Source organism: Salmo salar, chromosome 09 (genome assembly GCF_965601325.2).
Source record: "Salmo salar chromosome 09, fSalSal1, whole genome shotgun sequence".
NCBI classification, from domain to species: Eukaryota; Metazoa; Chordata; class Actinopteri; order Salmoniformes; family Salmonidae; genus Salmo; species Salmo salar.
In genome coordinates, this window is record NC_138299.1 from 61,089,061 (window position 1) to 61,116,432 (window position 27,372).

General features: G+C 43.0%; 1 protein-coding gene across 4 annotated transcripts in view; it reads left to right on the plus strand.

Moving 5' to 3' along the window:
- The window catches only part of LOC106611507 (protein diaphanous homolog 2), a 686,561-nt gene that overhangs the window by 250,762 nt on the left and 408,427 nt on the right, over nt 1–27,372 (plus strand). For all 4 annotated transcript variants that reach the window (XM_082955835.1, XM_082955838.1, XM_082955836.1 and 1 more), the window contains one exon: nt 885–999. In XM_082955835.1, coding sequence (XP_082811961.1) covers nt 885–999 — 115 coding nt within the window. The remainder of the gene's footprint in view (nt 1–884; nt 1,000–27,372) is intronic.

Here is a 27,372-nt window from a genome sequence, read left to right on the forward strand (position 1 = left end):
TTGAATGAGTATGTGTGTCCACACTTTTGACTGGTACTGTATATACACACAAAAGTAAGTGGATTTGGCTTTTTCAGCCATACCGTTGCTGACAGGTGTATAAGATCGAGCACACAGCCATTCAATCTCCATAGGAAAACATTGGAAGTAGAATGGCCTTACTGAAGAGGTCAGTGACTTTCAACGTGGCACCGTCATAGGATGCCACCTCTCCAACAAGTCAGTTTGTCACATTTCTGCCCTGCTAGAGCTGCCCCGGTCAACTGTAAGTGCTGTTATTGTGAAGTGGAAACGTCTAGGAGCAACAGCGGCTCAGCCGCAAAGTAGCAGGCCACACAAGCTCACAGAACTGGACCACCAAGTGCTGACACTCCCTGCCCGAATGCATAGTGCCAACTGTAAAGTTTGGTAGAGGAGGAATAATGGTCTGGGACTGTTTTTCATGGTTCAGGCTAGGCCCCTTAGTTCCAGTGAAGGGAAATCTTTACACTACAGCATACAATTACATTCTAGACAATTCTGTGCTTCCAACTTTGTGGCAAAAGTTTGGCGAAGGAAAGGATGTCCATACAGAAATGGTTTGTCGAGATCGATGTGGAAGAACTTGACTGGACTGCACAGAGCCCTGACATCAACCTGATCGAACACTTTTGGGATGAATTAGAACGCCAACTGCGAGCCAGGCCTAATCGCCCAACATCAGTGCAATGTGCAACATGACGGGTGATCACCAATGTGCATGCACACACACACACACACACACACAAAATGAGTGGGGTTTGAAGAAATGGCATTTAAGTGAGTGGTAGCCAGACCGGCTGTGGAAGGAATGACAGCCTCTGATTGCACCTTACGATAAATTAATCCTCATTGTGTTGTTGCAGATAGTACCTCAGGAAATGGCAGAGAATTGCTTCTGGATCAAAGTCAAAGAGGAGAAGTTTGAGAACCAAGACCTCTTTGCCCAGCTCTCCCTCAGCTTTTCCTCCAGGACCAAAGGTAAGCAGGCCCCATTAGGCCTCTCCACACCTTTACTAATGAATATACACACACACTTTGTTTGGCCACCCGGCTCTGGGAAACCAAGTGGCATTCATCTCCAGACATTTTAGGAAACAATTTGTTTCCGTGAAATGTTGATTATCGTTAAAACCATCCTCATTTTCTTGTGTCTTTGAACAATCCGGCTGTGGATTGTTGTGTGTTGAAATCTCTCTGAGCCAATTAGGGGTTCCACTGCTGTTGCTGCTGCAGTGTGTTTGTGTGTCAGGGTGTATAAGCTGGAGATACACTAGGGATTCTTTGTATTTGTTGAGTGACTTTCGGTGTGTGTGTGAGCACGTGATGAAAATTACTCCCACACAATGTGAATTCTTGCAAAAAAAGTTAAATGTTATTGCATTTCTCTGTGTATGTGTATTTATGCGTTTGCATATATCTTTGTGTGTTTGTATGCATGTGTGTGACTGAACTGAGGACAGTCACGCTTGACTTGGCACAGCCTTTTCCAGTCCAGTAGATGCTCCTCCAAAGGGGGACCCATTGAAGGAAGCTCTGGGATTTTATCTTCTCAGTTTGTTTCCACATCCAGACTACCTAACTTGCCCATGAATAACACAAACCGAAGGAAAGCTAGTTTGTGTTGAGGGAGATGGTGTGTGGTGGTGTATTCCTCCCATGACAATACCAGTGTTTTCCAGCTCTCTTGACATGTGTATGTAATGTGTACACCCTCCTCTAATTCCCGCCCAAGTGGGAGCGTAGGGGTAAACTGAAGGACCTCTGTCATACAGAACTGGAATCACAGCTCTTCTCTGAGTTGGTGGGTATGATGACTTCCAGGGTTGAGATCAATTCCAATTTACTCTTCGAAGTGGAAAATGCATGTTGAGTCAAATTCAAATGTTGTTTTTCAAGTAATGGAATTGGAATTGAATTAGACTGTTTGGACTCAAAATTGTATGTTCAATATTTGTACATTTCCCAGTTAATGGAATGAATGCACATAGTCTAAAATATTACTGTAGGATTTGTTTTTAATCATTTCAACCTTCTTTCCTATATTTCTAGTATAGCTATGCAATCTGAACAATGACATGATCAGCCTGAAAGCCTGAGGGAATTTAATTAAAATGGGAATTTGTGGAATTGTTGGGGATAATATTGAATTGGGAATTTAATTGTTGGAATTGATCTAACATTGAAATTCAGAGGAATTTAATTATTTCTGAATTCTAAGACTGACCTGTAATTTGAATTGAATTAAATGGAATTTACAGGGAGAGATAATTGAATTAGAAATTCATTTGTGAAATTGACCCCAATCCTGATGACTATCCCAGTGTCTCCTCACTGTCTGTCAGGACACAAGCCATAATGTTGGCATCTCTCCTCTCTTCTCTGCTCCTCCTTTCCGCTCCTACTCTACTCTTCTCCCTTCCTCCTCTCCCCTGAAGACTACATAACAAAACTAATCTCTCTGGTGCTCTATGAAATAAACAGCAATGTAGCCCTTAAGCTGGGATGTGATTGGTTGGCACAATGCAGATGGAGAGAATAATAGTGGGAACGAGGGAGCAAATTTAGCTGGGCTTAATGAAGCAAAGGGTAAAGGCCAAGAGCCATGTCACTGCTCTCTCTGCAGGAGAGATGACAAGACACAGGCTGAATCCCAAATCACCCCCTTCCCCTTGCCCCTCCATTGATACGTTTACCCGCACCACTGCCATTTGCACAAGTGTCCCAAAGCTGAGGGAGTGAAAATGATCGAGGGCGTAGGGGCTAATTAGACCCTCAGATAGCCACTTCGACTGAGCCAACAAGGTTGCAGGCATCAGAGCCAAGTGCTATCCCTGACATGCACTGCACTATGTTTGCACAATTTCATACAAAAGACTGGATAGATGTGCCTAATTATATGTGTCGTGCATTTGTTTGTCTGATTTCCAGACTTGACACATGTAATGAAATGTTTAACTGTTACTGAGGTTTATATCTTTTAAAACAATTTGTTAATTTGATTTTCATGCTCATATTTAAAAGTGGAACGTGAATTGCATCATTCAAGACTGGAGTCTGTCCCTAAGTTGATGGGTTTATTGATCCCGTCACCACTCTTTGGAATTCAACCTCTGAGTTTCGTCAGCAACACATGACAAGGGAGGGCCCTCAGAGCGAGTTGGTAGGGGCGAGGGGGTAGTTTGGGATCCACCGACTATCTGTTCTTCCACAGTTCCTCTGCTCTTCAGCAGCACCTGAAAACAACCACAGGTCTTAAGAGAGAGAGAGAGAGAGAACAATAGGTGTTTTTGCTTTGTTCTCTGCCATTTGCTTTGTTTTTTAACATGGCATCAGCAAGGGAGGAAGAGATCACAAGAACATAACACGCAAACAAGGAAACCATAGCGTTCCGGTGGAGAAACATGGTTACTAATTAACACCAGCAATAATTAATAGTAGCTTTTGTGTGCTGTACTTGTCTGTTCTTTCAGAAGTGTAATTCCTATCCATTTTCACTTCGGACAAACAAGGGATACAGATCCTGCAAAAAAAAACAAAAAAAAAACGTATTAATACAATATTATGCAATGTATTCCATTTTCTTTTAATTGGCATTTTCTCTTTAATCTACATTCTTATAGTTTTTATGTTTCCTTTATTTGCGTTTTATAGGTCCTAAGAAGCATAACTCTGCTTTACATTTCTTTTCAGTGTCTTTTTCAAATTCAAATTCTTCCTCATACATGTAACAGTCGGGTTCTATAGGTAAGCTCTGCGTTTCCGCAGGCAGCTTGGAAAGGCTTAGCTGGATCCCTATCAATTACGCCCGCAGCATGTTCACTGATTCAGCTCTTTTCCCTCTATTGTTGAAACAGAACATGATACACTCATGAAGGAAAAATGCTGTTTAATGTTTGATATCCTGAGTACCATTCTCTTTTTAAGACATAGTTAAAAGCGGGTGAAAACGCATTTGACGTGCGATGGTATCGCGGAGGGGAGCGATAGTATTTTACAAAAAAACGAGATGTACCCATCCTTTTTTTTTACCTTCACTTTACAATGGGAATCATTGAAACTCATGAGATCTAAGAATGCCTTAGAGTAAGATGTGCTTTAACATTTTACTGTTATGCAGCCTTTGTCAAAGAGCCTGACCCCATTTCTATACTGACTATTCATCTTTGGATTCCCAGAAGCACAGCCTTGACAATAACACGTGACACACATTTTTGGTGGTTGAGCTTCCTGTACCAGATGGAGAGTATAATTTTTTTCTAGAGTGTGAGGTGATGCCTGGGAAGGGGAATTAGTTCACAAGGCCTCACCGTCTAACCATATTACCAAAGACTATAAATCCTCCCAGCAAACCTACCAAACAAGTTCCTACTCGAAACCAACTTAGTTTATCTGGAAAATTGCAACCTTTATTTATCTGGTGAAAAGTTTGGCCTACCCTCCATTTGTTGGTTTTTCTCGTACTCTTTTTTTCCCCACATTCCTCCTCCCCCCCATCTTGGCTGGAGTATTTATAACTAAAGCATGCGTCATCATGAAAGATGAGGCAAACAGGTGTAAATGTGTTCCCTGGAACTGCCCTGGGAAAATGGTGCAAAAAGGCTTCTGTTTAACTCGCTGTTCCTTGGGAGTCACACTTGTCTGAAAACAACACCCGCTGAAAAAATGCCTTACTCTTCACGAGCCATGCCATTTAATTGGTTTTAACATGAAAGGGGAAACCATAATCAAGTGGGATTTACAGCTTTGCTTCTAGCCTCTTAAGATGATCAGATTCCTACTGTATTTCCAATTATGGCTACCTTTCTGCAGTAACAGCCAACATCCCAGCAACAACGCTTGAAGCCAGCAGTGTTGTCAGAGGGGCCTGCTGAAAGCAGAGTTGCTGAATATAAGGTCTAGCCTGTTCACATTGCTTTAAATGTTTGCCTGACTGTAGATGTTTGCCTGACTGCGGAGATGGTAATGTGTTGGCCTATTATCCTTTGGATTCTAAGGCCCATCTTCACCTCTGTGGATCGACCTGATCTCCCAAGGAAGAGGAAGGGAAGTGATACTTTGTACAGTGGTACAGCCAGGTCACCCACTGTACCTGTGCCCTCATAACCTGCTAAGGAGACCCTTATCGCCCATCATCTCCTACCAAGAATGAGAGAGTGGAGGTCAATAATTGTCCATCCCCATCAAAGCTGCTGCCCCCAAACAACCCCTTCTCTCTGCCAGGCCAGACCTTGCTGCAACACTGGGGGAAATGTGTCCACTAGGGTCTATTTGTTCTGGCTTATTTAAATCGGCTCCGGAAAGCAGAGCAACTCCTCACTTCATTGTATTGCTATTTGGTTTCCCTTGTAGAACTGGTCGTTTGGCTTTTCCCTCCTCCCTCTCATTCTTCCCTTCCCTCTATCATTCTCTCTTTTCTTTACCCCTGAGTCCCTTCACTTGGTGGTATCAATCAGCGGTTCTGGCTGTGTTCAGCTCCTGGGATCAAATCAGATGTACTTGTGGTTTGAGCGCCTAGCATGGCCTGCTGCATTTGAAAAGCAATTCTGTCGGCCAGTCTTTTCAGTTCTGTTTGAAATAAGATTGATGTTGGCAAACTTCGCGCTCTCTTAATAGCGTTTCTCCATTGCCAACAGCACCTGCTACACACACAGAGGGCATATGCCTTGATGTAATGATGACATGTGTTTGAGGATTCCGAATGTTCTGAGAAGACCCCACTGCTTTTAATCAGTGTGTGGCAGCAACAAAACTAAGAGAGTGAAACCATCCTGAACAAAACAACTCAAAGTAGCATAACACTTAAATGACACCCCTGGTCTACTGCACATGTGTCAAACTCATTCCACCGAGGGCTGCGGGTTTTCGCTCCTCCCTTGTACTTGATTAATGAATTAAGGTTATTAATTAGTAAGGAACTCCCCTCACCTGGTTGTCTAGGTCATAATTGAAAGGAAAAACCAAAACCTTGCAGACACTAGGCCCTCCATGGATTGATTTTAACACCACTGGTCAACAATATTACAAAGTTTGTCAATATTGATACATATTTTTCAGCATATGCATTATTCTGTGTAAATGTACCTTATTTGTACAAAACAGAATATGACTATAAATATTTAAAACGTATTTAAGAAGGTTGATGGAGAAAAGGCATGGCCTCGCTACTTGTCTCTTGCATAATTTTCCCCAATCCTACTGCACTTTTTAATCTCTAGTGTAGTGTAGCATGGAGTGGATCGATGGCTGTGTACACTAAGTGGTCTGTGAGTAGGGGTCCCTCCTTATTGCGCTACACTAGCGATAAACCTGATAAACCTAATAAAGATGTATGTAAATAATTGGGTTGTTAGCTGGCCCCGCCATAATTCTCGGGGAGGAGCCTGGCGGCTGCGCTCGACCCCTCTGATCAAGCTCACCGGCCCCTCCCTCTCCCAGCATGCCTCTATATTAATGATGGCGAGGCTGTTAATGATGGCGAGGCTGCTAATGAGCCCGGCACTCCATCCAGTGCCCACCTGCGGAGGCCAGGGAGAGAGTGTGTCATGGTCTACAGGTCGAGAAATGACTGTTTGGGTTCAGCCAAGCTATTAAAATCCCCTCTGAACTTAATTAAACTAAGGTCTTAGATTTTTTTTTGGAAGTGTGTTCACAAGAAAGCTGTCGTTGATGGAGTCTCACTGTGAATTTCTTCCCTGATGGACATTTGCTGCAATAGAAGTGTCTTAACATCATCACAGATCACATGTGCAATTGTGTTTCCAATTTGATAAACATTAATTTACAATTGCAGGGAGAGAAAAAAGCGACGTTGACAATGAATATGCCTGCCAACCCAACACACTCCAAACTGTGAAACCCATGCTCCAGCCAAAATCACAGAAGGTTATTATTTTGTGTAATATCTCTGTGTGCGTGGATATATTACCAATTTTGTGCAGAGTTTGTCCTGCTAACCCTCTCCCTCTTCTATTATCCACCTCTGCTCTGGTGTCCTGCTCTCTCTTAGCTTTAGCAATAATGCCCAATTCCCATTTCCAGAAAGCAAGCCAGCATTAATGCTTCTAAAGGTCAGCTCTAAAAGACCACGACCAAACCCCAGAGTCCTGAAGACAACTCTGGCCGGGGCTCCACCACTTATCATCCAGGATTTGATCATATCTCTCAGCTCTCCTCCCAACCAGATTCATCTCCCATTAGAACCTTGTGTCGCTCCCGCCCTTGCCGATGCACACCAACCACTAGCCGAGCCACAAACCCTGCTACAAAGCCCTAGCAGCGGGATGGTAATGACCCTGCTGCAGCGCTGGTAATGATGGAATCAGCGGGGGTTTAGGCTGCTCCCTGACTGCCTTAATAAGTTCCCTAATAACTTTGTTACACCCAGGCTGACCCAGTACCCTGATCAAAGGTGCTCACGCGTGGCAAAGGCTCCTCCGAGGATACCAAGCCTCCCTTCAAACTTTGCTGCAGTATTTCTAAACAGGAAGGGTGGCTTCCATCAACTGTGAGGCCCATGTCCAGTAGCCGCATACAGTCAGACTCCCCTGGTGAGCTATAATAGGCAATGCCAGTGCTGTTCTCCATTGGGCTGTTGCTTCAAAGCAGGAAAGGGGGCTTCCGCCAACTCACAAAGGTCCCTGTCCAGTAACCGCACCCACAAACTCCCCATCCCCTGAGGAGAATGGCCAAAATGGGTAGTACCTCTGGTTCACTATTGGGCTGTTGCTTCAGGGTCACCCAGCAACAATGGGAATCATACAATGCATCTATTGTAGTTGAGCTATATTACCCTCTCAGACAAAATATTAGACTTATAATTGTGAAGGAAGTTCCACTTTTCATCCCATCTACTCCAGATGACTAGATGATAATTGTAACCCTTTGAGAAGCCGGTTACTGAGCGAAGCGACACATCCCTTGACCGTCATCAGAATGTGTGTCTCCTTAGACACCGATACTGTAATAAAGGCTGCTGGCAAATGAGTCAGATGCTCTGTTCCATAGACAAGATGTTTGTGCCCATTCTAGATCATATTAACAGCAGAGCATGGGAGTACGATGATATAGGAATCATTTGATAACCGTTGTGTTGAAGATGTTGGGAACAGGGGTTTGATTGTGATGGTTCACTGTGCCTCCCTGAGGATGAGGTTGTTTATTGCCAGAGCTGCCCAAGTCTTTATGTTTCTCCTCCCTTCCCTTCTCTCTCTCGAAATCACCATCCTGTCCCCCCTTGCACCGCTCCAGAAACCCGCTCATCCTTGGACCTCTCATTTACCATCTGGAGTTGAGGTTGCCCAGTCTCATAGACACGCACGCACACACACTCTCTCACGGCAGTGCTCTTGCCCAAACAAGATCACAAGTGAGTTTGGCGTATACTTCTTTGATAAACCACCACACTTTCTGCAAAAGGAGAGGTTTGCTTCTTCCCCAGCCAAAATGTGTGGCTAAACCAAGACCCCATGCATGCTCCATTGAATTTGGAGATGCACATAATTATATTCAGCAAAACTGCCTTGCAGATAATCAAATGTGGTGTTAATATGAAAAATCTGACTTCCAGGGCCTTCGTTGCCGCCTGATGGCACGTTTCAGAATGGGAGCTATTTGTCTAATTGCTCTCGAGCGCCAGGATAATTTGTCTTAATAAAGCAAAATGCAATACTATGCTAATTTCCCTCTGTTTGGGGGCAGCCATTTTCCTTACTCATCCTTCCACAGTTTTTATAAATCGCATATGAGTGAAATGAGCTCCTTAAATATTAATGGCTTGTAATTGGTTTATTGTACATTAGCTAGGCCGCAGGGGGTGACCTGGATCGAGAGGCGAGTCAAGGCGGCTGTTATTCCCAGCTCGTTCCTGACCGTTTTCCACTTCATATTGTCTCCCCGCAATGTCCCACTGACTTTAATCTTCTCTGCTCAGATGAGGGCTGTTTAAGACTGTTCTGGGTAACTACTGCATACTTTAACTTTAAGCCCCCCTCAACTTCAAATATTGTCCTGTTTAATAGCTGCCTGCTAAGAGACTCCTGCTAGCTTTATTTGCCTTCAGGTGTACTTTGCGTTGCAACATTTATCCAACGAGAAGTGCTGACTTTAATAACGTTTACTGTGTGTGTGTGCGTGGGTGTGCATGTGTATGTATTGTATGTGTGCATTTGAAAGTGAAGCCAGTCCATCAGACCTGGTCTTCAGCCTCTTTAGTGTATTACATAGACCTCAAATTGCCAGTCTGCATTCAAAGCTTTCATCAAGAGGTCTGTTTATATTATCCAGGTATATGGGCTTTGTCCTATTAATGTTGCCCAAGACAAGTCTCTACTTGGCAACAATCACTCCCATTTTCTTAATACATTCACTTGAAGGAGTGTACTTGCAATAGTGCTTTCCCATGGACTTAGCCTACTTAACCTCTTGCATACTAGTATGAATATTCTAGAGCATTTTAGAGCAAATTATGTACTGATTGGTTTCAAACAAATACACATTATTTGTAAGAAAAGTCTTAATTTAGCAACTTTAGCTAAATTATTTTGAAATCCACAAAAGACTGCAAAGGAACTCTACCAGTGAACAAATTACAGTTTCTCAGTGAATGTATTTAGATCAATTCAAGGCTAGCTGAGTCACTTAAACTCTGGAGTACCTCCTCACCGTGATCATTACCAGTTCTTTTGTAATTTATAACATTATGAATAAAGAAAGATCAGACTCCAAAATGTGGGGTATATGATACAGGTAAGTGGTTGTAACTTGTCACTGATCTTAATAACTAATTAATTAAAATAAATCCATTTGGAGTGGTGGCAACAATTTAGCAGTGCCGCTGCTAATTGAATATAGGGGAAACACTGATGGGTATTCAGGCACTGATATCTTTTGTTTTACTCAACCAATGCCTGTTGTATATTCTCAGCTAGGCCTCTAACATGTAGCGGTCAAAGGCACTGCATCTCAGTGCTAGAGGTGTCACTACAGACCCTGGTTCGATTCCAGGCTGAATCACAACCGGCCGTGATTGGGAGTCCCATAGGGCGGCACACAATTGGCCCAGCGTCGTTAGGGTTTAGTTGGGGTAGGCCATCTTTGTAAATAAGAATTTGTTCTTAACTGACTTGCTTAGTTAAAAACAACTCAGCCACCTCTTGTATTTCGTAATCTGTAGACCAATTTCCAAATCAAAAAGGTGCATAGAGGCCACGGCTCCCCCTGTCATCCCCTCTCCTCTGCACAATCCAGGCCCAGAGTTTGTGACATGTTATCATGTTAAATTTGTCTTTAGGGCTCTCGGGTGGAATTGGTTTGGGTCCACAAGAGCCCACAACAGGCCAAAATGCTTGGATAGGTAAGGGGAGCGAGGCCAGGGAGGAAGGGGCAAGGTAACAGTGGGGGGAAAGTGTCTCCAGCCTAAGTGTCAGTCGGTGAGCCCTGGGGAAACAGAGTGCACCGTGTTCAAGATGGTGCCTCTCTGAATATAAACAATGTTGACTTCTCCTAGCCCACAACCTGGAGAATGACTTAATAGTCGGAAAGGGCTTCTTCTCCAGAGCCAGTGAGAACAGAAGAGAGACAAGAGAGGGAGAAGAGAAGGAGGGACTTGTAAGAGATGGTCTCTTTAATCAGAGATGGTGTTTCCAAAAGACAACCAACTTTAGAGGACAGAGAAGGAAATAAATGTGTGAGAATTGAAGAGAAAGAAATGGAAAGAAAAGACTGAGTGCGAGAGAGTGCGAGATGGAGAGAGATGGAGAGGTGTATGACAGAGAGAGCCATTTTAACCTGTACCCTCACTGTCCAGAAGACTGGGCAGCTCGGCACAGGATGTGCATGCTCTCTCCACTGCACTTTTAACAGATTCCCTTCGGGGCGCACAGGCCGCTACACTGATTGCTGTGATCCCTCCCTCCTCTCTCTCTCTCTCTGTCTCCCTCCACATACCACAGCTGTTTCAATCACTCAGTCTGAATGCTTGGGAGAGTTCTTTCATTCGACCTGATATGTCTCCTCTGAATTCCCTCCTTGCTGGTGATGGAAGGATGGACTCACTTACAGAAAAGAGAGCTACTTTTAAAACCGGTGACATTTTCTTTTTTCAACTTTTCTTTTAATATGCCACATATCCACAATAGCTCCCCAAAGAATTCTGACAGCCCAGTATCTCCCCCTTTTTTTTGTCTGACAATTTTTTCGACTTCACTCTTTCCTTGATTTTCAGCCATTTGTAGATGGTGTAGATGGTGACACATTTTAATGGTGCAAGGTGGAGAGATTAAAAAAAGTTGGGTTATATGTCTTTGCATATAACATTATAATGGGGGATGGCTGGTTATAGAATGCCGTAAACCGACAAGTGATGAATGAACGCACAGCGGCCCCAAATGAGTCTCCTGTAAACGGGAGCCGTTATTTTAATGATGTTTCGGGACAGTTTTTTTTTTAACTTTGTCCCCATCTTTAGAGCTGTAAACAAACACTAAGGGATCATGGCGAGTGAGGCCCCTCGGGGCAGCGTGGAGCTGATGAGAAGCCGTTTCCTCACAGATGCAACCACTGCCCAACTTTTTCCCAGCTCGTCTGCCACAGTGGGTGTCGCTAAATCCCTCCCACCGCGGGGGTGAGGGGGTTGCAATTCAGGGAAGCGTTTCATCATTTCTCCTGACTGAGTCTAACACTCTGACCCTCAGCTAATCGCTAGCTGCAGCCTTAGTCGAATCACCGGTGACATACCCTCTACGTGTGTTAATGTTCCGCTGGATGTGAGTCCAGTTTGCCCTGCTCATCCTATGGTCGGAGACTGCTTAGTAGGTAAGCCGCAGCATGCTTTTTTTGAAGACCGGAGTCCAGACACCCCATCTGTAGCATGTCGGTTGGACTGCTAAGTGAATTTGCATTAAAGGTAATGGCTGCACTCTTGCACATTCTCCCTCTCTTGCTTCCTCTCTTCCATATAGTTATCCTCTGGTTTAAAGGGATATATCGGGATTCAGATGAACTCGTGGATACCGTTTTTATGTCTCTGCGTGCAGTTTGAAGGAAGTTGTTAACTAGCGTTAGCACAATGACTGGAAGTCTATAGTAACTGCTAGCATGCTTGTAGATACCATATACTTCCAGTCATTGTGCTAACACTAGTTAGCATTGACTCGCAAAACTACCTCTAACTTCCTTCATACTGGATGCAGAGACTCATGGTGTCCATGAATTCATCTGACTCTGGGAAAGTAGATAAAGGGCTTCATTGCCAAAATCCCAAAACATCCTTTTAAGGTGAATCCGTTTATTAACCTTTCGGAGGCCACAGGCATCTCTGAGATAAAACACACACCTCTGACGCCACCGTTAAGAGAAATGAATCGCCCACCACTGATATGCCTTGATTTCATTTTAATCACACTTCTCAGAAAACCACACCACTGAATTAATATTTAATCTCCAAACCAAGATAGAGACGTATTACTTAATGTATTTTTCAGTGGTATTGAAATACACGTTACTGGCTGAATAGCAGCTGCCCACTCAGCAGCCCACTTTTACCTTGTCAAATTGAAGCTCACTTTTTCTTATTTCTTTTTAGTATGTATCATATAGTTGTCACTGTTTGCAGTGGAAATAAAGCTGTAGAGGAGCACCATTCTCCTGGCTTGAATTGAGTATCATCCACCTCAACTTGAACTGTTATTGAGTCTGACTTACAAGGCGGTACACTATATGTCTTTAGTCACTAGGGCTTGTGTTGACTCTGGGATGGAGGAATCAATGCTGTATGTTGTGTTTGCTGTGTTGTTTGCCGTTGCACAGGGCTGTATTAGTGCTTGATTTTTGGAGAGTAGTGCTGCAGCAGTGGCATATCATTACCCAGGCCTCTCATCCACTCTCTGCAGCTGTTGACCCCTCTGTGCAAAGGTCACCAAGGTGAAGTCAACCCACAGATCACGGCAGACTCAATTAGAGGGAGAATGTACACACACTTGCAAACAAACAAACACATACACACACACAGACACACACACCATCAACAGCCGGCATATCACCTACCCTCCCTTACCTAACAATCGGATCGATCGAGAGCAATTTATCCCAGGGAAACGCCATACATCTTTTACACATCCTGCTACGGCCGTATCCATAATTGACGGTTAGAAGTGCCCGGCTCCCCAGCGATGCAATTAAAACTCCCGTGGCTCACCTGGCAGACTGTTACTCTGCCCCTGACATCCTGCCCAGGAGGAGTGGACTGGACACCCAGGGCCAAACAATAACTGGCCAACAACACACCCTTGTGGTTCTCCACAACACCAGTTTTCTTGCTGTGGTTAGAGGAAACTGAAAGAAACAGAAGCTTCCAGCTGCTTCCTACCATAGTTTTAATGGCCTGGGTGGATAGCAGGCGGTAATGAGAGCTGATAGCAAGGCCGGAAGCAGAAGAGAGGGCCGTTTTAATGCTCTGAGGTTAATTGTTTGTGCGTTCAGTGTTTCAGCTCGTCTTACAGTATTGGCAGTAGCTAGGCACTAGAACGGGGGCATGGGGATGTGCCAAGCGATGATGAGCTAACGCCGTAGTGGATGATTATGCAGAGCATATTATGCCCCCCCCCCACCTCCCCGCGTCAGAGGGCTCGGTATGTTCATTAAAGACATAAGAGCTGGGGCTGGGGCTAACCTTAAGCCGAGGCTGAGGCAGATCTGTAATGAACCCTCTCTCTCAACGCTTCATTACCCACTGTTGTCTTATACTGGTGCTGCCATATTTATCCACCCTCCTCCTCTACTCTTCGCTACACCAAACTGGTCATTGGCACTCGGTCACTGGTGTGTGTATGTGTGTATATCTTAGTGTGTGTGTATTAATGAGGGCTCCTGGTGATGTGTAATTAACACAAAGGCAAACATCCCCAAAGGGTGACATTATGCTGAACGCATTAGACACAGTGGGGCCCAGGGGAGAGTGTGTGTGTTTGTGTGTGTGTGGTCGCCCACCACCGTCCACAGCCCATCCCCTCGGATCGCTTGCCACCCCAACAGGCTGGCATGGTCTGCCTACACACACACACACACAAACCACACATGCACACACACACACACACACACACACACACACACACACACACACACACACACACACACACACACACACACACACACACACACGTAGACACACAACTGACTACAGGTCCAATACTGATAAACGCATGCTGGGGAGATTATTAACGCCCCTAGTGAAGAACAGACTGGAGCATTGTGTGTGAAATGTTAGCTTCCTGTCAAATCCAATGTTGTGGCCCCCTGGGCATTCTGATACATGGTTGGAGACAGGTATGCTAAGATACCGACATACTGATCTGAAATGCTTCTTGATAACATTTCAGCTATGAAAAAAGGATGAAGATAAGAGAAATAGCTTAATTTAAAAGCATACCTACCATACATCAGTTTCTTATGGCAGAATGAAATATAATGACAATATTTAGTCACAATATTCTCCGCCATAAAGAGGCTATAGCATGAATTCCACTGGGGTTTTGAAGATGTGGGTGTTAGTGACCCCCCCCCCCCCCCCCCCCCAGATATGTAGTGCAACATTGGATAGGGGGTCAAAGGTCACTGAGTTTGTCGACTGCAGTCTTCCTCCACTAAGCCCCATAGACACAAGTCTCCCCCTCTCTCTGTCTCTCTCCCATAACCACCCCTACCGCACAGGCATGTGGCGATGCAGCGGTCCCCATGGTAACCAGAGCTTGCTATAGTCCACAATGCATGCTCGGGCTACCAAAAGTGTTTGCCATTGCTGTAGGGTGTAGGAGGCAATTGAGGGGAAGTGGCAGTCTGTCTACTGTGTGGCGCCATGCTTTTTGATGGCATTTTGAGGTGTGGGTCTGTGTTTGGAGGGCGATGACGAGAGGGAGGGAGGGGGAGATGGAGAGAGTGAGAGAGGGAGAGAGGGAGAGCAAATGAAAGAGAGAGAGAGCAAAAGAAAGGGAGAGAGAGCAAAAGAGAGAGAGAGAGAGAGAGAGAGAGAGAGCAAAAGAGAGAGGCAGAGATGGGGAGACTTTTGAAGAGCAATATTATTAGAGATGAAGGCAGAGATACAAATGTGATGTGATAACTACACCAGCCGAGACAGTTATGGCTGCTTATGGAAATTAACATGTTCCCAGGCAGATAGGATTTGTACATACAGTGCCACACTTCCATCAAGTTATTGGAAAGTGAGGTGCAGTGATATTTCAAAATTAGCTCGCCTCAGTGGCAACATGCCACTTTGCAAGTTATTACTGCGATTTCATACCTCATACCCCAGTGCCACTGGGATGCATGAGTGAAGTTCAGCTGTACTGAAATGTGCAGTTTTTAGATTTCAAATGACCAGCAGCATTTGGAGGGGGCTCTTGCACTGGGGCAGGAATCAGTATACTATGGGGCCTCACACACTGTGTCCAGTACAAGTGTGTGTGTGTGTGTGCACGGGTGCGTGTGTGTGTGCGAGAAAGATTATGTATGCATCTGTCTGTGTGTCTTTCTGTGTGTTCACACATAATTGTTCTCACTGGCAGTCCGCCAGCGTTCACCCCATTGTTCTGTCCATTATAATTAAGAAAAAAACATGTGGTCAAACAAACACCCTAAAGGGGTTCACCAAGGTCTAGCCATTATGTAATAAGATAACACTTATTGATATCGAATTCTCACAGACCCAGCCTCAGCAAATCTGCTGCCTACAAAATTGGGCCAAATTAATTGAACACATTATAAAACATGAATAGCTTGAATAGCTCAAATGTGAATAGCAATTATGCAATCAAGCAGCAGTTAGTGGTGTTGAGCAGATTGGAGCTGGCAGGTGAAGTGCATGTTGGGAGATCCCACTGGGTACTTCACTAGGAGTGGCTCTGATTGCCATATTTAGTTTCTATACCCTCCAGGACCGATAGTCATACTCTCCAACCCTAGCCTAGTAGTGCTATGCCCTTTTCACACTACTGAGCAGAGCTGTGTCAACTTAAGCCATTGCATACTAGAGCAGTTTGGGTTGGTATTATAATGTGAAAAGGGTACTAGTTAGCACAGACATGCTTCAATGCTCTTAACATGGCCACTTGGGAACAACACATCCACCTTCCAACAATTGAGTTGAAATGTATCTGCAGTTTTGGCTGATTAGGCTAGTCCATACTTGTTGATAGTGAGAGTGTTGGAAAATGGTTATGCTGAGTTGGACCACCAGGGAAGGGTTTGAGCCCTGTAGAACTTAGACAATTGATCATTGTCAAGGATTTGGTTCTAGTTGTGTTGCTTGGCAGGGCTCTTGAAGAGAGACTTTTTGGTAAGACTAAAGACTTGAAGTGGAATAACTATGTGTTTTGGCCATTGCTACCGTTTGAGACATTCCTGTTAATTGCTGTGTGTGACTGGGATGATGGAAGTAATGCAAATGGCTGTGTTTCAAAGGCCTGGTCACATAGTGTGATATATTAACTATATAACATTGCAGGACAGCTTTTAAAGTGTGTGTGTGTGTGTGTGTGTGTCAGTGTGTTTGCTTTCCTTTGTGTGTCTGCTCACGTCACTGAGATGCAGTATAGGTCAGTCAAGTCTATATCCTACTGCACCCATGAGTGTCCGACCTCAGCCATAGAGGTACTGGCGAAGCGGGGCATTTTTGCAACAACTTTGGGGCGGCAGGTAGCCTAGGGGTTAGAGTGTTGGGCCTGTAACCGAAAGGTTGCTGGATCGAATCCCCGAGCTGACAAGGTAAAAATCTGTCGTTCTGCCCCTGAACAAGGCAGTTAACACACTGTTCCCTGGTAGGCTGTCTTTGTAAATAAGATTTTGTTCTTAATAGACTTGCCTAGTTAAATAAAGTTTACATTAAAAAAATATATGTTTTTTTAAAGATATCGGAGTTGTGCCTGTTGTCATAGAGATAAAGGACTCATCATGGATATAATCCGTTTTAGCATGGACATTGCCATTGAGGGCTTCCACCATTTTAAAGAGGTCAACTGGTGGGGATTCCTAAGAGTTCGGAGCAATCAGCCAATGTACTACTTTAAAATGGAGATGGCCTAAATGGTGCTGCCCATGCTGTTACAGACACTATAATGGCACAAATACAAAGATGAGCCCTCTATCTATCTTTATGGCCTCTTGTTTATGCGTGTATCTGCCCTCACATTGGCTAGAATGGTCTCACCTGTTCTCGCCTCATCCTATCTGCTTTTCACCTTTGAGGACATGTATTTCCATTGTTAGAGAGGTAACTTGACTATCTTGTCAATATACAGTAATATACTATCTTTGCCTCAGCAGATACATCAATACCAGATCGGGAGGGGAGGCAACCTTTTCCCTTTATAATTTACAGAAACCCAGGAAGTAATCCCTCTAACAGGTGACACCGTAGCTTCCTGCATACCTTCACTGTTATTTGTATTTATTATGGATCCCGAGGCAGCAGCTACTCTTCCTGGGGTCCAGCAAATTTAAGGCAATTTATACAATTTTAAAAGCATTACAATACATTCACAACAGATTTCACGACACATTAAGTGTGTTCCCTCAGGCCACTATACTACTACCACATATCTACAACACAAAATCCATGTGTACGAGTGTATATGGTGCGTATGTTACTGTGTGTGTGTATGCATATGTCTGTGCCTGTGTTTGTGTCTCTTCACAGTCCCCACTGTTACACATTTTCTATGATCCTCAGTAATTTTCCGTCCAAGTTGTCACACCCAGGTGGCTTGTCATTGTTGATAGACAACAATACTTTTTTCACCTCTACCACATTTACTTTATGGAATTCAAAATTACAATGCTTGTCTTTCATAATTTTGTCAGATATACTTGTATGTGTAGTGTCAGCGTTTGTTGCTGGCATGTCATGCCTAAGTTTGCTAATCATGCCAATTAAAAAATCATTAAAGTAGTTGGCAATATCAGTGGGTTTTGTGATGAATGAGCCATCTGATTCAATGAATGATGGAGCTGAGTTTGCCTTTTTGCCCAAAATTTAATTTAAGGTGCTCCAAACCTTTTTACTACCATTCTTTATAGAATGTATCTTTGTTTCATAGTATAGTTATGTTAGATCCTGTTTGTTTGGCATGTGTGTGTATGTCTGTGCATCTGTCTCTCTGATCCCTGCACCACCATTTGATTTACAGCTTCACAGGGGACACATGTCGGGTGCACTCTTTAAATATTAACGTCAGGGTCATGCCAGTATCACATGGAGACCAGAGACGCCTGCCCCTTGCTTTTGTCGGGCGGACTCGGACATGGATACATTTGTCTAGTCATGTTTGATTAATAAATATCACTTAAGTCAGTGTTTCCCAAACCTGGTCCTCCAGTACCCCCAACAGTACACAGTTTCGTTGTAGCCCTTGACAAACACACCTCATTCAACTCATTGTGGGCTTGATGATTAGTTGACAAGTTGAATCAGTTGTGCTTTTCCAGGGTTACAATAAAATGTGTACTGTTGGGGGTACTCGAGGGTTGAATTAATTGAATTTGCGCACAATACTTTTATCTCTTTTTTTGAATATCATCACTGTTTTCTGCAACTAATTGTCTGGTCTTTCTGCAAGCCCTCTCTCTTCCTCAGAGTTCCTCTTCTCTGGCTGCAGTCATGGACATAGCTTAGCTATTGGTGCTTGACACTTACATATTGATCTGACTTGTTCTGACGTGCATCTTTTCATGGCGTGTTTCAATGGTTTATGTGTGGTGTGGAGGATTCTAGAAGAGGTTAGGGTTTGACTATACCATTGTAGATCTAACTACAGTCTAGATCTGATCTGCCAATGCATCGGTAGCCATGATCACATATCCTGAGTAAATGTACTAGAGCATACCTATGTTGTCTATTCCTATGCCTCCTCCAGTTAAAGGTAAACTGCTCCATAGGCTGTTTTAAACCAGAGAAGTTAGTTCTATGTGGCATCGATATGAGTCAGAAACAAAATTGACTACAAAGTGTAAATAGGTCTTAAAATAATATAATGGTCTTAAGAGCTTTGTGAGTTCGTCACGGGTTGGGTATGGAATACGATCATGCCCACTTGCCCAGTGCCCACTAACACGAGAGAAACAGCTGTGCTTATTGTGCTCTATCAGCTGTGCATGCTCTAGCCAATCATAGCACTCAGAACCTCCAGACAGTGAGACAGAGCTGCCCATTACGCAGCGCCTCAGAATTGTTTACACAAGAAATCACGTCGCCAATGTTATTTGGAAATAACCCTGTGCCCCTAAGCCCTTAATTAAGTGGCCACTTACTGATGTGTTTGATAGTGTTATCCACTTTTTGGGGAAAGACAAGAATTAAGATGATCAGAGCGTATCCCAACTGCAACTTGTCAATATTCCATTTGCTAGCATCTTGTGTCCCTCCGCAACCTTTTTTGTAACATAATTCCCTATGAAACAATGCCAGGCAGACACACATTATGGTAATAGATAGTGAGAAAGTTGTACAAAAAAAAAAACTAAACGACACCGAAGCACACACTTCGCCAGTGACTTGATAAGCTGATTGTGGCCTGGCTGCTCAATGTGCCTGCTAGCTACTACTTGCTAGCTACATTGGCAAACACAGAATTGGAACTTAGCTAGCTAGCAAGTGATTCTGGGCACTGATCAACAGCGTGCAGCTTGTGCTTTACACGGAACCCAAACCGGCTGCGTGCGTGCGCCATCGTGCATAAATGTATTTTGTCCCCCTACACCAAACGCGATAACGACACGCAGGTTAAAATATCAAAACAAACTCTGAACCAATGACATTAATTTGGGGACAGGTCGAAAAGCATTAAATATTTATGGCAATTTAGCTAGTTAGCTTGCATTTGCTAGCTAATTAGTCCTATTTAGCTAGCATGCTGTTGCTAGCTAATTTGTCCTAGGATATAAACATTAAGTTGTTATTTTACCTGAAATGCACAAGGTCCTCTACTCTGACAATTAATCCACACATAAAACAGTCAACCAAGCTGTTTCTAGTCATTTCTCCTCTTTCTAGGCTTTTTCATCTTTGAATTGATATGGTGATTGGCATCTAAACTTTCATAATATTATCATGACAACCAGCAACACAGTTTGTCTTTCAATCACCCACGTGGGTATAACCAATGAGGAGATGGCACGTGGGTACCTGCTTCTATAAACCAATGAGGAGATGGGAGAGGCAGGACTTGCAGCGTGATCTGCGTCAGAAATAGGAATTACTTCTATTTTAGCCCTTGGCAACGCAGATGCTCGTTGACGCGTGCGAGCAGTGTGGGTGCAATAATTGAATAACATAGATTTCAAAATGTATTTTGCAACGCGCACGCGACGCGAGCGGTGTGGTCAGCCAGACTTTCCCGACTCGATAGACTGCACTGAGTAGTTTTCCATGCATTTTTTTTAACTTGATATATTCTGCACCAAACACCGTAGCTAGATGTCCTCTGCAAAAAAAGTCTAAGTTAATATCAGATTTATCTTAGATTTGTTCTGACTTTATAAAGGAATTTACTATTTTGAGGAAGTGGCCATGTTGTTGCTATGGTGACTCAGGAGGGACAAACAAGTAGGGCTGTCCCCGACAAAATAACAATCTTAGTCGACCAAAAGTCGTCTGTTCTTTCGACCAATTGATTAGTCAACATTTTAATGTGTTTCAAAAAAATCAACTATATGCACTGAGCTTCTCTGATGCTTTAAGCTTACAGTTTGATGAAATAAGACAAATGCCTCAAGAAGGAGCCAGAGATCTAGATAACCAGAAGAAAAACACCTTAACCTGACCCAACTATTCTCCTCCCGCTCCTACTGGCTTTAGCAGATTCTAAAATACATTTTAGCCTCCAGTTTGAAAATATCCTGATAAAAATAAATATCCTATAAATCACATTGGCTACACATGGCATGTCTTCAACGAACTTGAACAATTGTATCAACTATTAACTTGGGTCCATCCCGAAGTTTACACTAGTGAACTTGCAACACTGTATAAAATATTCTGGGCCCTCAGAGTTTCCCCACACCAATAAACGCAGGACAAACACAGCTGTAGGCTATTTGTGCAAGGGATAAGAAGCAGTGCTTGACTTGGGCAGGAGCTCACCAGAGCTGAGTACCGGCACTTCAAATGTTGTTGTTCCTCTTATAGAATATTAGCTAAAAAGTATTGTGGAGCTCCTGCACATACATATAAACAGTATCAGCACCCAAAATGAGTACCGGAACCTATTTCAGTCCAAGTCAAGCACTATTAAGAAGTAATCAGTTAGGCCTATTTTATGATGTTACCACTGGATCATGGCATTACATTTTTCCCTTTCACACTGAGTGGTTATCGAAAGGGAGAGAGCTGGAAAGATTTTTCAAATATATTGAGAAACCATTGTAATTGTCAATGGATGTAAAAACAGACTTTGTTTGCTTGATGTTTGAGGTGAAGAAAACATTACTTTGAGAAGCTCCACAGGTCATTAAGCCAATCAGAAATACTATCAGATCCCCAAATGGGCACATTTATATGCCTACATTTGCGTGCAGGCCAGGTAGCCTATTAGGCCTACTTCTATGCGTGCACATCCTTACTCAACATTGACAAGAGCGCTCCAAACAAAAGACAATGACTAAATTGACAGAACTCAGAAATGGAATGAAATAAACCAAGTGTAGCAGATGTTGTGCAATCTGCAGACAATGTGTCCACTCCGACAATGAAAATGGGAATACTGGAATAATAATATTGAAAGCAATAACAGAAATTACCGTAACCAAAGTCAAAATCAAATTGTATTTGTCACATGTGCCGAATACAACAGGTGTAGACCTTAGTGAAATGCTTACTTACAAGCCCTTAACCAACAATGCAGTTAAGAAAAATAAGTGTCAAGAAAGTATATACTATAATAAACTTAAGTAAAAAATAAATACATAAAAATAACAACTAATTAAAGAGCAACAATAAAATAACAGTACCGAGGTTATATACAGGGGGTACCGGTACAGAGTCAATGTGCGGGGGCACATGTTAGGCGAGGTAATTGAGGTAATATTTACATGTAGGTAGAGGTAAAGTGACTATAGATAATAAACAGAGAGTAGCAGCCGTGTAAAAATTGGGGTTGGGGGGGACAATGCAAATAGTCTGGGTAGCCATTTGATTAGTTGTTCAGGAGTCTTATGGCTTGGGGATAGAAGCTGTTAAGAAGCCTTGCCGTGTGGTAGCAGAGAGAACAGTCTATGACTATGGTGGATGGAGTCTTTGGCAATTTTTAGGACCTTCCTCTGATACTGCCTGGCATAGAGGTCCTGGCAGGAAGCTTGACCCCAGTGATGTACTGGGCGGTACGCACTACCCTCTGTAGTGCCTTGCGGTCGGAGGCCGAGCAGTTGCCATACCAGGCGGTGATTCAACCAGTCAGGATGCTCTTGATGGTGCAGCTGTAAAACATTTTGAGGATCTAAAGATCCATGGCAAATCTTTTCAGTCTCCTGAGGGGCAATAGGCGTTGTCGTGCCCTCTTCACAACTGTCTTGGTGTATTTGGACCATGATAGTTTGTTGGTGATGTGGACACCAAGGAACTTGAAGCTCTCAATCTCCTCCACTACAGCCCCATTAATGAGAATGGGGGCGTGCTCGGTCCTCATTTTCCTGTAGTCCACAATCATCTCCTTTGTGTTGATCATGACGAGGGAGATGTTATTATCTTGGCACCACACTGTAACAAACATTGTAGATTAGGACTCACACGGAACCCAAACCGGCTGCGCGCGTGCGCCATCATGCGCTATCGTGCATACATTTATAAATGTATTTTGTCCTCCTACACCAAACGCGATCACGACACGCAGGTTAAAATATAAAAACAAACTCTGAACCATTACATTAATTTGGGGACAGGTCAAAAAGCATTAGACATGTATGGCAAATTAGCTAGTTAGCTTGCACTTGCTAGCTAATTTGTCCTATTTAGCTAGCTTGCTGTTGCTAGCTAATTTGTCCTGGGATATAAACATTGAGTTGTTATTTTACCTGAAATGCACAAGGTCCTGTACTCCGACAATTAATCCACACATAAAACGGCCAACCGAATTGTTTCTAGTCATCTCTCCTCCTTTCAGGATTTTTCATCTTTGAACTTATATTGTGATTGGCATCTACACTTTTACCACGACAACCGGCAACACAGTTCATCTTTCAATCACCCATGTGGGTATAACCAATGAGGAGATGGCACGTGAGTGCCTGCTTCTATAAACCAATGGGAGAGGCAGGACTTTCAGCGCGATCTGCATCAGAAATAGAAAGGAATTCTATTTTAGCCCTTGGCAACGCAGACGCTCGTTGACGCGCGTGAGCAGTGTGGGTGCAATAATTGAATAACATGGATTTCGTGTCCGGTCGTGTCTGGTCTGGTCAGCATGTCATAGGAAATAATGGTAAATGTACTACTGGTGATATATTTAATGGGGAATTGATGTAATTCAAATTCTGGAGAGAGAAGTACATTGTGTATCTGGTTGCATGGTCAATTCGATGTCTGCATTGGCCATGCTGCATTTACAGTGATATGGCCTCATCTAGAAGTCAAGGCATTCATACTTCTCGCGCAGTGCAGAGCTGTTGTCAAGGAAGTGTGTTTGTGTTTTCTACAGGATGTACCGCCCCACCTACCGTCAATCAATCATGTAAATTCAGAGCTATGCAGAGATCTCCGCATTGTTGCAAAATTTGTGAGGCACATGGGGATGCGGTACGGAGCTCGATGTGGTCTCTGCATGCCTCTGGAGGCTCTACAATTGCGTCACACCCTCCATATGGAGCCTCTGACCACATTTTTGGATCAAGCATAAATTAGGTTTTAGTCTAGGCCTCCGTAGTGGATTTTTACACTGAAATTTCACTGAAACATATATACAGTGCCAGTCAAAAGTTTGGAAACACCTACTCATTCCAGGGTTTTTCTTTATTTTGACTATTTTCTACATTGTAGAATAATAGTGAAGACATCAACAGTATGAAATAACACATATGGAATCATGTAGTAACTAAACAGGTGTTATACCTCTGCTGCAGAGGATAAGTTCATTAGAGTTACCAGCCTCTGAAATTGCAGCACAAATAAATGCTTTTCAGAGTTCAAGTTACAGACACATCTCAACATCAACTGTTCAGAGGAGACAAAGTGAATCAGGCCTTCACGGTTGAATAAGAAGAAAATACTTGCATGGGCCAAGAAAAACGAGCAATGGACATTAGACCGGTGAAAATCTGTCCTTTTCGGTTCCAACCGCCATGTCTTTGTGAGACGCAGAGTAGGTGAACGTATGATAGTGTGGTTCCCACCGTGAAGCATGGAGGAGGATATATATACTGCTCAAAAAATAAAGGGAACACTTACACAACACATCCTAGATCTGAATGAAATAAATAATCTTATTAAATACTTTTTTCTTTACATAGTTGAATGTGCTGACAACAAAATCACACAAAAATAATCAATGGAAATCCAATTTATCAACCCATGGAGGTCTGGATTTGGAGTCACACTCAAAATTAAAGTGGAAAACCACACTACAGGCTGATCCAACTTTGATGTAATGTCCTTAAAACAAGTCAAAATGAGGCTCAGTAGTGTGTGTGGCCTCCACGTGCCTGTATGACCTCCCTACAACGCCTGGGCATGCTCCTGATGAGGTGGCGGATGGTCTCCTGAGGGATCTCCTCCCAGACCTGGACTAAAGCATCCGCCAACTCCTGGACAGTCTGTGGTGCAACGTGGCGTTGGTGGATGGAGCGAGACATGATGTCATGATGACATGATGTCCCAGATGTGCTCAGTTGGATTCAGGTCTGGGGATATATATATATATATATATATATATATATATATATATATATATATATATATATATATTTGTTACTGCTTGACTAAAACAGCCTAACGACCAAACTAATTGGGATGAGCCCTACAAACAACATTACCTGCGTGTGTACGATTAAGCAATAAGGCACAAGTGGTTGTGTTGCTGTATATGGCCAATGTTTTTTATTTGACCTTTATTTAACTAGGCAAGTCAGTTGAGAACAAATTCTTATTTTCAATGACAGCCTAGGAACGCTGGGTTAACTGCCTTGTTCAGGGGCAGAACGACAGATTTTTACCATGTCTGCTCGGGAATTCGATCTTGCAACCTTTCGGTTACTAGTCCAACACTCTAACCACTAGGCTACCTGCCACTAACCATGACTAAGGGCTGTTCTTAGGCACGAGTGCCTGGATACAGCCCTTAGCTGTGGTACATTGACAATATACCACACCTCCTTGTGCATTATTGCTATTATCAACTGGTTAACAACGTACCAACAGTAAAAATACTTTTTTTTTGTCAGCCAATCAGCATCCAGGAGCAAAACTACCCGGTTTATAATTAAGTGAAAATCATTATTTGAATATGTTGGCAACCCGTTGTGTAAAAGTGATAATGCCCTTGAAGCCGGTGTTTGGAGGATACATAGCTGGGCTGATTAGACAGTGGATTGCACAGTCAGATGGAACTGAGTAAATAGGCATTTTAATGTCAAAGATCTAGCCGGTGGTACAGCAACTTGAGGAGTAAACACCTGCTGGATTGCGGTTTTAACCAAACAGCATTCAGGATTAGACCCACCCGTTGTACTGTATAATATGTGAGCATAACACACCCACATCAAACCACACCTCCAAGACACCTCTCATTTGGCTACAATCATGGCCGATATAATTTCTTAATGAGCAGTCTTCAAAACTAAATCAGGAAAAGCAGTTGCCCTGTTATATCCATGATGATATACCACTGCATTTCTTCTACAGGTGAGTATGTGAAAATATATACTATGGTCATACATTTATTTATCTGTATTTTTTAAACAGTGGAGTGTTCAGAGAGACGGTCTGAACATCGCATATATAAATGTAATGAATAGAGCTGACACGATTAACTATCCTACAAGACATACAATCATATTTGTACTACATGGCATATTTCTATCTGAACATTCTGTAATATTGAGCCCTTCTGAACAAACCCCAGGTATTCTGCCATTGGCATATGGTTTGTTGCATCGAATCCCCGAGCTGACAAGGTACAAATGTCGTTCTGCCCCTGAACAAGGTAGTTAACCCACTGTTCCTAGGCCATCATTGAAAATAAGAATTTGTTGTTAACTGACTTGCCTAGTTAAATAAAGGTAAAATAGAAAATTTAAAAAATATATAGAAATGTAAAGAATAGAGCTGACATGATTCTCCATTCTACGAGGCAGACAGTCATATTTTTTTCTACATTATATATTCTAACCCCAGGTATTGTCTCTACCAGTAGGGGGCACTGTGATACAGGCCAATGACTGGAATTCTACTAGAGGTTTGGTATCTTTGGTATCTATGTCTCATAAGAGATGTTCTTCCCCTCTGAGCTTCAACCCCATTCTATGTAAACCATATACACACCTAGCAGAACATAATGCCATATTTCATTCTATCCATTCTATCTAATGTAAATATTACATATTGAGGGAATTTATATTTACCCCTAGTGACAGCCCACAGACGTTGAAGTTAGATGTTTGGACTAGGGATGTAGTAGGAATCAATTGGGCTTTTTTGAACTGACACAAAAAATATAAAATTTTCACACATTTGATGTCCCTGGGGACGAACAGGCAGCAAGTGGATTTCAATGCCACTAGCAATCTGGTCTTTTTCCTCTTATGGTTTCTGTCATAACCAGTTTAACCTTTATCCCAGGAGCTCATGTCTCTGTCTACGAGGCGCGGTTCAGTGTTAGATGACATAGGGAAGATTAAATGTGTTTGGCAACGGATGGGCCCACATGTCTTTTTATGTAGAGACTGCTCAGTGCTAACAAGCAGGCAGTTGAATAGAAGGTCAGCTATGTTCCTCAATCTCAGGTTACTTGGATTTTTATTTTTGCTCACTTACTGTAATGCCTCGCAACATGATTTTACTGGAATTAAGTTGGACTTCATACATAACAGTACAATTAGGAAATTAGTGAGTGGGGAAAAAAAGAATGACACACCAAATTTTTTGTCTTTCACTTTTGATATCTGTAACAATGTAAATAATATGGATTTCTGTTCATGCTGAATTGCACACATGCATGCACCAATGCAAATTATTTAGCTGGTTTCATTATACACTCACTCACTCAAACACCTACACATACTCTACAACAAATACAATCACTTGCAGGCAATCCAGCACACACAAACAAGTGATTTGGCATGGGGGACCCGTTTGACCTCATTAACCATTGATTCGTCTGG